This window comes from Typha latifolia, chromosome 1, assembly GCF_019914945.1.
Source record: "Typha latifolia isolate L0001 chromosome 1, TyphaL0001v2, whole genome shotgun sequence".
NCBI lineage: Eukaryota > Viridiplantae > Streptophyta > Magnoliopsida > Poales > Typhaceae > Typha > Typha latifolia.
In genome coordinates this window covers 20,923,636-20,936,079 of record NC_133086.1, presented here as the reverse complement: position 1 = coordinate 20,936,079, position 12,444 = coordinate 20,923,636, and the positions used below count along the sequence as shown (strand labels likewise).

Sequence of the window (12,444 nt, the reverse complement as noted above, 5' to 3'; positions counted from 1 at the left end):
CAACGTGTCGCGACCGGGATAGAGAAGCAAACGCGTAGTTGTTCGTGGCCTTGGAGCCAAACTCGGTGGACCCACCAACTCCTAAAACCAATTCCCTCCCGGCATTGCAGCTTCTAAAATCCCTCTCGTTCTTCCTCTCTCCTCATTCCTCGCATCCCCTCCTCCTCAAAATCCACCTCATCTCATCTCTCTCTCTCTCTCTCTTAACATTTTTTTTTCCTCGTGTCTCCATTTTTAAACTTTTACCCTTCTTAGGTTAATCTCCTCGTCCTTGATACCTTTTCTTGGATCATGGGGCGAGTCAAGCTACAAATAAAGAGGATAGAGAACAACACTAATCGCCAAGTGACCTTCTCCAAGCGTCGCAATGGCCTCATCAAGAAAGCCTACGAGCTCTCCGTCCTCTGCGACATCGACATCGCTCTTATCATGTTCTCTCCCTCCGGAAGGCTTAGTCATTTCTCCGGCCGGCGGAGGTGTTACCAGTTGAAACGCCCTAATTGTTTCTTTTCAGTAGCAAATCTAAAGTTGATAAAGGTTTTCTTTTTTCTTTTCTTTTCTTTAACCTTTCGTTCTCTGATATAGTCGTTGCTTGGTTTGTTATAGGATTGAGGATGTGCTCGCTAGATACATAAATCTTCCAGAGCATGATAGAGGAGGGTATGGGAGCTGATTTCTTTTGTCATCATTTTTTTTTAATCTTTTAGGCTATAATTTGATTGAGCTGTACATTTTAATACTACTACTCTCTTTTGATTGTTTTTTTGGGGTGCAGACTTCTCCAAAATAGAGAAGTAAGATGCTTCTCTTTTTCTTTTTTGCACGTAAAATTGCAGAATTTGATTATTTAAAAAAAAAACACGTGATTGATCATTATTTGCATGCAACGTGCAGTATTTGATAAGAACGCTTAAGCAGCTCAAGTGTGAGAGCGACATGGCTGCCCAACTGACCAAGTTTGTAATTATTCCACAGCATAATCTCATATTGCTTCTTTCTTCTTCTTCTTTTCCTTTCTCATTGTACCATTTGTTATCTTGACAATATATTTACTATGTCTTTTTTGCCTCACAAACGATGTTTTGATTCAGCCCTGGCGTTGTTAACTCCAATATAGAGGTAAAAAGTTTACTGTTGTTTTGTTTTTTTTTTCTTGGCTGCCAATTATAAGTTCACAAGCTCTTTAATATTATATCCAGGAGCTTCATCAAGAGATTAATAGATATCAACAACAGCTTCAGCTCTCAGAGGAACGCCTAAGGTTTGTGACTTTCCACAAATGGTGACCAATATATTGAATCCTGTAGCTAAATTTCTAGTGTACTTGAATTGGACCAGATTTTTTGAGCCAGACCAACTTAGCGTGACATCTATGAGTGAGGTTGAATCGTGTGAGAAGTTCCTCATGGAGGCTTTGACTCGTGTGACAGAAAGAAAGGTTGGTCTATAACTATAAGCACTACTCATTACATAAACATTAAACTTAATTAAATGCAATTAATTTAAAAAATTTCACTTCAATGCTTCAATGCTTCAATGCAGAAGTATTTGCTGAGTAATCACATATCATCGTATGACCCCTCGACCTCAGGCATGCAGGTGGTTTTATATCTCATGATCTTAATATTAATATATATATATATATTACACATTGAATACGTGGCACGTTCTCATTGATTGGGAATCGTGTGGCAGATGTACCTGCAGCCGCATCAAGAAGGTATGGCAAACGTATTTGGGAATGATATGGCACAGTGGTTCCCGGAGGGGCCATCAAATCCCAGCCATCAGATCTTCGTCGGATCCGACCCGTTAATGTCCCTGAGGTAAATCCAACGGCCAAGATTGACGGGCGGATGTTTATTCCATAAGCTAGTGGAGATTTATTGGATTTAATGTGCTTAGATTGTGGTTTTGATGCGGTAGGGACCACGGGATATACGATACGATCTCGCAGGGCACGGGAATGCCCGTGGACCCGAGAGTGGCAGGATGCCACGTCACCGAGGAGAATGACACGTGGCACCAGGCGTATAATTCTACCGAGCTGCTTTCTGCTCTCATCCCATCCACACCTTTCCCGATGATTCAGGTATGGGATAGTATCTCCACCGTATAATCTAATAGCTAGCCAAGGGCATGGGGGTTCGCTTAAGAAGTGTGATGATGTGGCAGCACCAAATGGGTCCCGCGGACTTGCCACCTATGATGCCACGTGAGCAGGAGGGTGGCCCACCTAGTGGCTCGCAAGTGCCGAAGGAGGAGGACGGTACGCACGCGACGGGATATGAAGGGAATCAGCTGACGGTCAATGTAGGCTGCCGTTGAACCACCACCGGAGTACATGCAGCACTGCATGTGAGAATGAATTTATTTTATTTTCTCTTTTTTTTCCCTTCTTTTTTCTTTTGTTGAGAGAGAGAGAGAGAGAGAGAGAGAGAATTTTAAAAAAAAAAAGAGTATATCGGCAAAATGTTCATTAAGATATATTATTTAGAATAAAAAACATTTGAAGACACATACTTGTATGGTTGGATTAATATATAATACGTGCATAAGTGAAGTTAATGCAGCCCAACCCAAATACGAGTTGTTCTATAAGCAGTGATGCAATCTCATAAAAGAGTTAAAGATACAACCCAGCCCAATAGGAACTAAATTAGCTAGACTATTGTAGAATCTTCTATCAAGAAAAGAAAATTACTTACAGATGAATGATACAGCGATGTGATGTAAACTTACCGAAGCCCATCACCTTTTTTGTGCCATCATGCCATCAAGGTAATTACCGACACCCGACACCCGCCGCCCGCCGCCACCAATTCCTCCGTCCCATCCACAGCACGAGCTCCTCCTCTGTCCCGTCTAAGCTTTCCTTCCCCACCTCCTCCCCTGGCCTCTTCCTCTGGTCCCTCCCCGAGCTCTCTAATGGCGGGATTGGAGCAGAGAGGAGGGAAGATGGTGAAGGAGTAGGTGGGGGGCATTCAACGAGCTCACTAGAGGATTGGTTCGCTGTCCAATACATCGTCTTCTCAACTCCTATTTAAGTCTCTGAAGCTATCAATATATCCCTTTACTCCAGGCCGTGCCTTTGGATGGCGACTATTGGCTATCGCGGGCTCTGTCCGTCGCTTGCCTTCTTTTCTTCTGCGAAGATTTAACCAAGCTAACATTCTAAAGTTGTCATTTTAAGCTTTCCCGTTTATCAAATATTATAGTGAAAATCATAGTTGATAAGTATAAATATGGAGTTTCTTCTCAGTCTGAGTAATTGATGGGAATCAGTTGCCATATCTGAGGTAGGATTGCAGCGAGTAGAAATAAGTGTGCCAAAATTTAGTAAACTTTAATTCCATTTTCCTTCTCCTGTCGATGGAAATCCGTTAAATCCACTGGTTTCTGTAAATAAGCGAGGCATGGTCCACTTTCCTTCTCCTGTTATGAGTGATTTAAAAGCTATGTAAGGGGGTAAACTTGTCTAATATTCTTTAAGTACTCTTTGATCATTCTCAAAAGAGTGTAATAGAGATTTTTAATCCATTCTATGTCTAGTTAGAGAGGTTTTTTCTCTTCTAGGACTTTTGGGTTTTAACAAGAGAGAAAGAAAAAGGGCAAGAGAGTTTAGGTTTGAATTTTCTTAAATTATAGAGAAATTATCGGTGCTCAAGGTGTTAGCATAATTATCTTGCTTGGCTATACAGGAGATGGTGGCATTTTCTCATTTGGTAAGGAATCTTTTCTCATTCTTGTAATCTCCATTAAGTAACTCTAAATACCCCTATTTGTAAGCTTTCTCCTATTAATAATGAATATGATTGCTGTGGATGTACATCGGATCTAGGTGAACCAAGTAAATCTTGTATTGTGATGGTGTGCTCCTCTTTTATTGCTATTCTCTACCAATTAATATGTATTGAGTATAAATCTTAAATATCTATTTAAAATTAGTTTGTTCATAATATTGTGATGAATCTAATCTAAGTAGGTTGATAATAAGAAAGTCTCATTCTTTCTTCACATAATCAACATTTAAAGATCTTTCTTCACGTAATCAATCGTTTAGCAAATACAGCCGAAATACAGCCAAATGAAATACAATTAAACATATAAATTATTTATTTTTTGAGATAAAACAAAAAATTTAAAAAAAAAAACATGTATCTATCTTAGTGTCGTTTGGAAGAACCACAGCCCATGATCGAGTCAGGCAGCCTTCCAACCTTATCAACACCTTCTTCAAACGCAATCCCCATGCCCATAAAGAAATGTGGCTCGATGTGACAATGGAAAGCCCAAACCCCAGGGTTATCCGCTCGAAATCTTAACGCCGTCCAACCCAAGGGATGCATCACAACCGTGTTCTTCATAATTGGGTCCTTCAAATTGTAACCTTTTGGGTGCAACTCCGGATCAAACTTGCCAATCCCGTAGCCCAGCACCCAGAAGTCATGCCCATGCAGGTGCCACGGGTGCGCCTCACTCTTGTTGTTGAGCGCCATTGCATTTTGCAGTATAATATCCACAGTAGAGTTGAACTCGAGTCTGTAGATCGAGTTGCTCCTCGTTGCATTCGGGTTCTTGGGCGGAACGCCTATGTCATAGCTCTTGTAATCGTACGTATCCGGGGGTGGCATTTGGTCGAACACATTGCGTAGTCTTTGTTTAAGAGCTACGAGATAGGGAGTCTGTGGGAGATCAAACGAGACGTTGTTGACGGACCACCTGGTCCGACCATCGACTTTGTTTTGGGTGTTGAGCAGAATGATCGAACGGTCGGAAGTGGGTGGGGGAATCTCGATGTACTTGGGATGGGATCGTGTGGCTATGCTTTGCTGGAAACGGTCCATGGTGTCGTTCCACATGGGACCAGCAGGGGGGAGTGTTGTGGGCAGCTTACGGGGGTGGTTCGGGTAGTAGTTAAGGACGGCGGTGGCGGTAGGCGTACCGGGCTCCCGGGCGACGACGTTAACGGCGGCCCAGTAGTTCCGGGAGGGATCTTGGTTTGCTGTGAGGAGGACGGAGTAGGTCTCGCCGGAGTAGATGTAGATGTTTTTGACGACGAAGGGGTCCACGTAGTGGCCATCGGCTTCCACTACGGTCAATTCATGACCCTGCAATTGGTAAAAGCAAATTATTAAATTCAGCCCTCTTATTTGCTTTTAATAACATTTTGGACTTATTTGATTGGAATAAAACAGGTGTTTTTAAAAGAAAAAGGCTCAACAAGGAAATTGAGGGGAAAAAGGCTTCATTTAAGAAACTCGAGTGGCGATCAAGTCAAACTACGCGTTGGACGATGATTCAAAGGAAACTACAAATGGGACCCATCGATCATTCAGTCAGAAAGACTGCCATGTCCCCACTGGATGAGGAGGAGTAGTTGAGGAAGAAGAAGAAGACTGTGAGAGCAATGCAAGCTAGTTTACCTCTATTTCGAAGTTGAGTGCTGAAAGAGAGGTCAGGCTTCCAATTCGAAGTCGGTAAGTTTTTCCCGGGACGACCGTGAACACTTCCGAGGAGCACTCAGGATTTGTCGCATTACAAACTCCACTTGTAGCGAGAGAACAGTTGAACTTTCCTCTCCCATTGATCAAAAGAGACTGCACATCATCAAATTGAAACGATTAATCCAACCGTAAAAGGCTACATTTGTTGTTATCCAAGTGGTTGAGACACTCGGTTCGCTAATATACCTGAGGCTCCCCAACCCAAGTGAGCGGTATCGACGCGAGTCCGGTGGCCTCCTCGTAGGAACTTTTATGCCACCAATCGTTGAGCAAAATGCTATATTCACGGTTATATGTGAACGGCTCGACCACGCCGTCCGGCACGGTTACTCGGATCATGCCATTGAGTCCGGCAGACCTTTGCATTCCATAGTGTGCATGGTAAAGATAAGTCCCAGGCTGCGTCATTTTTTTTTATCAAAAACAACCAAAAATTAATCAGTTCTCTTGAAGAACTAATAATATGCTTGTCTAGATATTTTTCTTCAACTTCGAATACTTACTCTATCGACTACAAATCTATAAGTAAATGTCTCTCCAGGAAGTATAGGACACTGGGTGACTCCTTCAGTTCCATCAGACCATGGTGTCCCAATCTACATCGACAACGGCTCGTGTTAATTATTAAGAGGCACTAATTATATTCATATATAGATGATTAGAAAGAGTACCTGTCTAATGCCATGCCAATGGATGGCTGTGTTCTCCGTTAGCAAGCCATTCTTGACTTCGACGACGATTGTGTCTCCTTGCTGTGCGATTATCGTCGGGCCGGGTGTCTCGCCGTTGATCGTGACGGCGAGCTTCTTGAAACAATCTGGGGATTTGAATTGGTACGAGATCTCCCATCTATGGTGACGGACTTTAGCTTGCACGAAGCCTACAGTGGCAAAGATGGCGAGAAACAAGAACAGCACCTTGGTAGCCGGGGATAGAGCAGAGCCCATTTGTTAAGAGTCTTTGCTGCTTTGTTGAGGCAAATCTATTGAAGGATTGATGTACTCTTTGGAATATATAGGCCTATTTATATGTACATAGACTGGGGTAAAAATAAAATAACGAGTCAGTACCTGTTCTGCATGTGGGTCAAATTGGTAGGATCAAGCTCCTCCTGTCCTAATAGAAAAAGTCCTACGACCGGGTAGGTGAATAGCAATTCATATTTATTATTACTAAAATGATAGATTTATTTTAAATAAATGTGTATATATTCACTAATATTTTAGAATAAGAATATATAATAATTATCTTTGATGTCCGATAAAGTGAGAAAAAAATAAAAAAGAATAATTTATATTTATGAATATAATAAATACACCTTACTTTGATATAAAGTAGACTGATGACATTGATATTAAAGCTAAATTGACAATCAAATTAGTGTGTGGTATAAGATATATTTTTTATAAATATATTTGTATTCTAAAATAAGGTTATTATAATATTTAATCGTTATTCTAAAATAAAGTATTGTATTTAGAATAAAAATATTATTTCTAAAATGAATGACTAAAATAAAAGAAATTATTTTTAAAATGAACCGCTATGAGTTTTACGCGTCCTCTAAATTCAAGCATGATTTTTTCTGTACGTATGCATGTCCTTCAAAAAAATTTATTTATTTGTCCACCCATTATATATATATATATATATATATATATATACACGCACAAAATATATAGGTTTTTTATATGTATATTTTTTAAAAACTCTTATCTTATAGTTAGTTAGCTATTAAAATTTAAAACTAAAAATATTTTTATTGTAGTTTTCATATTTCTTATATTTTTATCTTTTATCTATTAAATTATTAAATAACTGTGTGAATAATATATACTTTGAGTATATATATAAATATCAAGTTTAGAATCATCTACATAAGAGATTATTTAAAGGAATATATTTCTTCGATGCTTACTTTGGTATTCAGGTTTGTTGATGCATTAACTTCGACATTGGAGAAGATAGCACACAGTAGATATAGTTATTTATAGTATCGAAATTACAAACACTAATATATCCTTAGCGGTGATATTTTATAAGATACTTTACGCAGCCCTGAAATAATTTTTTTTATCTGCAGCCCACGTTCCATAGTTGTGTAAATTAATTAAAACTTATTAATATATCTAGATTTTCCTACATTCAAGGTAACGCGATGCTATCATGCTAAAAACTCCAATAAATACATGCATATTATATTAGTCAATGATTTATATTTGAAAACATACAGCTACATCATAGTAGAGACAACTAGCTTTACATAACAGCGAAATAAATTACTAGTTTTGTTCGCAGTATTTGGAAGACAACGTGAAGGGTTCATTAATTAAGGCACGGTTTTCATCTCGAGGATTTTAAAGTTTAAATATATCAATCGTGAAGTTAATTTAGTTAGATAGGAGTATAGAAATATATTTGAAGACATGCGCATGCATAATATTCACATTTAATTGGTGCTACTCTAACGGACACTTCCATGAATTTTCCTGATACTCTAAATATTTAAATTCATCTGAAGCTCTGACAGTATTAAGAAAAGTAATCTTCGAAGATCGTCACGATTCCAACGAAGGATTAAAGAATTATTGAGGGGTTATTGGCAAGTGGAAAATAATTTTGGAGTAGGTGGAGTACGTGTTGAAATAGGAGAAAAGTCGATGAAGTCGGTCATATTATGCCCTAAAAAAAAATTAAAAAAAAAAAAGGTAGACATTTAAGAAAAGAATAATATGCACTGGATAGAATATATTTTTTAATGTCATCTGATAGTGTTAACATAATCCAAAGTGTTCCCTTTAAAAATTAATTAAAACTCCTTGACTTTGATCTGTTCAAGTCTCTTCTTCCTTTTCAAGTTTTATCTTACCAGAAAGCAGTTGTAGTGCAATTCACGAGGGTTGGTTGGTAACGCGATATCACATATACTATGATATAAGTTGACTATTTTTGTCATTAGAAATGTAGTCTAATATGTGAGAATGCAAAGTTTCATTGTCGAAGACTATGTCTATGCTTGCAACTCGCAGGAAGGTACGAGGAGAGCAATCCGTTAGTTTAGTTGATTTCATATTGCATGGCATTCACATATGACTTACGATAGGCAGTTCATTTTCATGGCTAATTGTTTTAGTTGGAGCTGACATGTTCAAACGCCACCAAAAGAGAGAGAAAGAAAGAAATTTCTTAAACAAAAGTGTTTGGATTGGATCTGGCATATTCAAACGCGTTGGTGGATTTGAATTGATCAAGTAGAGTAGTCGGACGAGTAGGACTTCAATTTATCCTATCCTCTGGGAAAGTGTGAACTCGAGGATTGGTAGTAATAGCTGATTTTGACTGGTTATATGGGAATCTGTGCCGATATTAACTTATTTTAATCACAAGATGCATGTTTGTTTCTAGATCTTCATAAATTTTGAATATGTTGTCATTCTTAAAATGAGTTTTTCAACTAATCTAAGATAGTAGGGTTTGGATGGCTAGATCTTTGAGATATCAATCGAATTCGATAAATTCTAGCTTAATAGCACTTCAATAGCTAAATAGGTGCTATATTAATTTCTTGGTGTGAAGGGGGAGAAGATGTTATAGAAGAGGGGGATTAGGAATTAGAGAAAGCCGATCAAAGATTTGGGCAGTAGTTTTTCGTCGGTAAAAGGAAGGAGGTGAGAGAGGCGCCAATGATTAGAGCAAGAAAGAAGGAGATAAAGTCATAATACTATTTCAATTATCAGATTAAATTCCAATTAGGGTTTCCTCCACATATTTATATATATAGATGATCACCCTAAGGACCCAAATAACTAAATTAAAACCTTAGCAAACCAACTAAACTAAAGTTGTAGATATGGAGATTGGCAATTTTATCCAACTAATTTGATATTATTCGGATGTATGTAGAATATTCTATGAATATTTTTTATTGCTTTGATTTTGCTAATTAAATAAAATTCGAACATATTAAGACTCTAACTAAACTAAATAAACAAATAAGATAACTAGACTCAACCCATTGAGCCTAATGTCTTTCGAGGTGATTCGATCTAGTTTGAAACACATCAAAGATATATTAAACATACGACTAGATTAATTGATAAAAATAATTAGAATTTAAGTATTTCTTATTACTTATCCTTATAAGTTTTTCTTTAATAACAGGAGTGCCAACTTCTACTAATTTATTATTATTTTATTTTTATATAAAAAAAATAGATAGCTAAGAGAGAGAAATAAAATATGATTAATTTACTTTTATAATTTAGAAAAGTGAACGATACTTAATTTTATTTAGTATTATTTAATCTTAACAATTTAATTATGAGAGAAAAATTAATACTTCTTATTAAATTATTTACCTTAAATAGTATGCCCACTGTAGAAGCTATCATATAATAAATAATAATAAAAATAATAATAATTATTATTATTATTTCGGTCATAGAAATAATCATACCTCAAGATTCTTTTTTATTTTAAAATCGATTATAACTTAATACATAAAAAAGATAACGGGAGAAAATGCAATAGTCCTAGACAAAAGCTCCGTAATTAATTAAACATTCATGGGGCTGCAAATTTCACCCCAATTTCAGCCGATTTTTAAGGATTAATCGAGTACCAGCAGAGCATGTCCGATTAAATTATTTTTCTATCATTTGATCTTCTAACGAGTTTTTGGTGTTCCTCCGTTGTCTGTTCAAAAGAAATTAAACGCCCAAAGGAAACAAATAAAAATATTACATTTGCTCAGGTGCTTAAAATCCCCAAAGGCTCAAGGAATTTGGTCCGGTTAGTAGAACTTGGGTTGGCCCTGCTTTGATTTCATGAGACCCAGTCACTTCGTTCACTGGGTTTGATTGATTAAATTTGGCATCCAATAAAAGCCCAAGTAATAAATCTTGCTATTTTTTGTTGGAAAGAAATTTCGTTGACCGATCATATTAATCATTTCAATCAATCAATTATAACTTGATACAAAAGATAAAATAGGGAATAGGGCAAAAGCCCTAAAAATAAGCCCCACACTTGGCTATAATATAGACTGAACAACGATTGACATAAGTATCAAAATAAGCACTTTATAATAGAAAGAGAGAAGATAGAACAATGCTCTAGAAGAAGCAAGTCTCTTGTTTGGTCAACTAACAACGCTACAAGCAGAACAACATAAGTTTTGAAAAGCTAAATACCCAACTAAAAAGCAAGCTTAGTGGGATATAGGCATGCCAGTGACGGAGTCTAATGAATTTAACAAAGCACTTGAAGATCTCATTTGAGTAGACCTGTAAATCCAAGAACGTAGAGAACAAAGAAAGAAAAGAAGAAAGAAAAAAAAAATGAGGGAGAGAGAGTAAAGATCTACCTCTTACATCCTATTACATCCATAGAGATATTTAATTCTTAGAAAAAGATAGCCAAAAATAGGACGAGTTATGGCAAATCATAGTAACAAGCGGAGATGGAAGCTAAGCAATCGAGGCCGGTAATTGGTGTGGATGGGTAAAGAACGAAACCGACGAGATCCAGCGAGTACCACGGCACTCGGCCAAGGCAGCACCCACTAGAGGGAGAAAAGAAAAAACCTTCCCCCCTCTACCTAGCCAAGGTGGAGGTGGAGAGGAGACAAGCTGTCGAAGACGGTGGGGGAAAACCCTCTTAGCAAGGGAAAAAGAACCAAACCCTAGCAAAGCACTCTGCGAGAGCCGGTAGATAAAAACATATTGGCAGATCTTGCTATTAGTTATATTTTGTAGCAATGAATTTCTACATGAATATAAGTTGTAACGGCAGGCCCTTAGAGAGAAAGTTGGGCCGGAGAAGGCTAGAAAATGTCCATTCTCATGTTATTATGTGATCATTAAAGCTGGATCACCTGCATTTAGAATCCCATTATTTTATAAAACAAGCCCCATAGCTCTTGTTTACTAACTATTCCCAGTTTAGATTAAGTGTAATTACTGTTAATGAAAAAATGAGTAATTATATAGGTACTTTAATTGATACTAACGATACATATCATATATAATTAAAATTAAATGTTTAATCTAACAATATTAAATAGCAAAATTAAAATTGAAAAAAAAAAGAAAGATATTTAGCCTATGAGACTTGACTGTCACTCTCTAAAGGCAACATGTGATTTTTTTCGTGTAAGGATTCTTGTCATAATACCTCTGAAGTTTAACAGATCGGCTTGTTATTAAGTAATCTTTAACTAAAACATATTAAGAGATATGATAAAATCTAGCATGGATTAAATATTAGACCTCAATCAAATTGTCTCTTCGGCTACAATATATAATTTAGATAGAAAATAAACTGACCTCATAATCTGCCTATTGATAATAAAATTCTTTCTTGTAACTGTTACAAGAATTGTTACCATGGAGAGGATTTCTCCCCGTTTTATTTAATTATGTTTTAGGACTTAAACGGTAACATCCGCAGCTTCGTCGAGTATGCCGAGAGACATAATAATATAAAATAAAATTGAAGGGGTTAAAGTGATCCGAGGAGTGAAATATATTTAATCCTTTGTCATTTTTATTTTACAAGTTTTCTAAATTTTAAATTTAAAATCCAACTGTAACAATAAATAACCAAATCGTTATGTTATGTTGAATTTCGTCCTAACATTAAGACATAAGCTGTCATCATAATAAGGAACGCGGCGAGATGAGTTGGATTTTGTTTGCCAATATCAAATTAACGGAATCTTTGAAGAGAATGTATGTTTGTACTATATTCTCTCACTTGGTCTTTTTTATTTTTTGGTTGCTTCAATCAATGAATATTATTTTACAAATCCATTCCGAAATATTTTTGTCACTTCTTATTTTATAATGGATCATGCACACTACGATGTTGGTGCCATGTGATGTGGACCAACATCGATTCAGAAGGTTTCTATTTCAATTAAAGATCATTAATTCAC

The 12,444-nt window shown here is 36.9% G+C and overlaps 2 protein-coding genes across 2 annotated transcripts; one reads left to right on the top strand and one right to left on the bottom strand.

The window, feature by feature from the left end:
- Nucleotides 1–291: 291 nt before the first annotated feature.
- LOC140797264 (agamous-like MADS-box protein AGL66) lies at nt 292–2,328 on the top strand. The gene is made up of 11 exons (XM_073150612.1): nt 292–476; nt 607–660; nt 776–794; nt 895–956; nt 1,092–1,119; nt 1,200–1,261; nt 1,339–1,438; nt 1,543–1,599; nt 1,696–1,826; nt 1,927–2,092; nt 2,176–2,328. The coding sequence occupies exons 1-11, from the start codon at nt 292–294 to the stop codon at nt 2,326–2,328; spliced, it is 1,017 nt and encodes a 338-aa protein (XP_073006713.1).
- A 1,696-nt stretch (nt 2,329–4,024) lies between these two features.
- LOC140797682 (L-ascorbate oxidase) lies at nt 4,025–6,502 on the bottom strand. Its single transcript, XM_073151309.1, has 5 exons — nt 6,179–6,502; nt 6,011–6,103; nt 5,694–5,906; nt 5,427–5,600; nt 4,025–5,111 (listed from the first exon to the last, which is right to left on the bottom strand). Exons 1-5 carry the CDS (start codon nt 6,452–6,454, stop codon nt 4,167–4,169), a joined length of 1,701 nt encoding a protein of 566 aa, XP_073007410.1. The 5' UTR covers nt 6,455–6,502; the 3' UTR covers nt 4,025–4,166.
- Between the last annotated feature and the right edge of the window lie 5,942 nt (nt 6,503–12,444).

What these genes read in the sequence shown, in the direction of transcription:
- LOC140797264 (XM_073150612.1), top strand. Translation starts at nt 292, where the DNA reads ATGGGGCGAGTCAAGCTACAAATAAAGAGGATAGAGAACAACACTAAT. An exon ending in CTCTCAGAGGAACGCCTAAG is followed by an intron (nt 1,262 to 1,338) that starts GTTTGTGACTTT and finishes GAATTGGACCAG; the next exon opens with ATTTTTTGAGCCAGACCAAC. An exon ending in CTCGTGTGACAGAAAGAAAG is followed by an intron (nt 1,439 to 1,542) that starts GTTGGTCTATAA and finishes GCTTCAATGCAG; the next exon opens with AAGTATTTGCTGAGTAATCA.
- LOC140797682 (XM_073151309.1), bottom strand. Translation starts at nt 6,454, where the DNA reads ATGGGCTCTGCTCTATCCCCGGCTACCAAGGTGCTGTTCTTGTTTCTC. An exon ending in CTTGGGTTGGGGAGCCTCAG is followed by an intron (nt 5,601 to 5,693) that starts GTATATTAGCGA and finishes GATGATGTGCAG; the next exon opens with TCTCTTTTGATCAATGGGAG. An exon ending in CACTCAACTTCGAAATAGAG is followed by an intron (nt 5,112 to 5,426) that starts GTAAACTAGCTT and finishes TACCAATTGCAG; the next exon opens with GGTCATGAATTGACCGTAGT.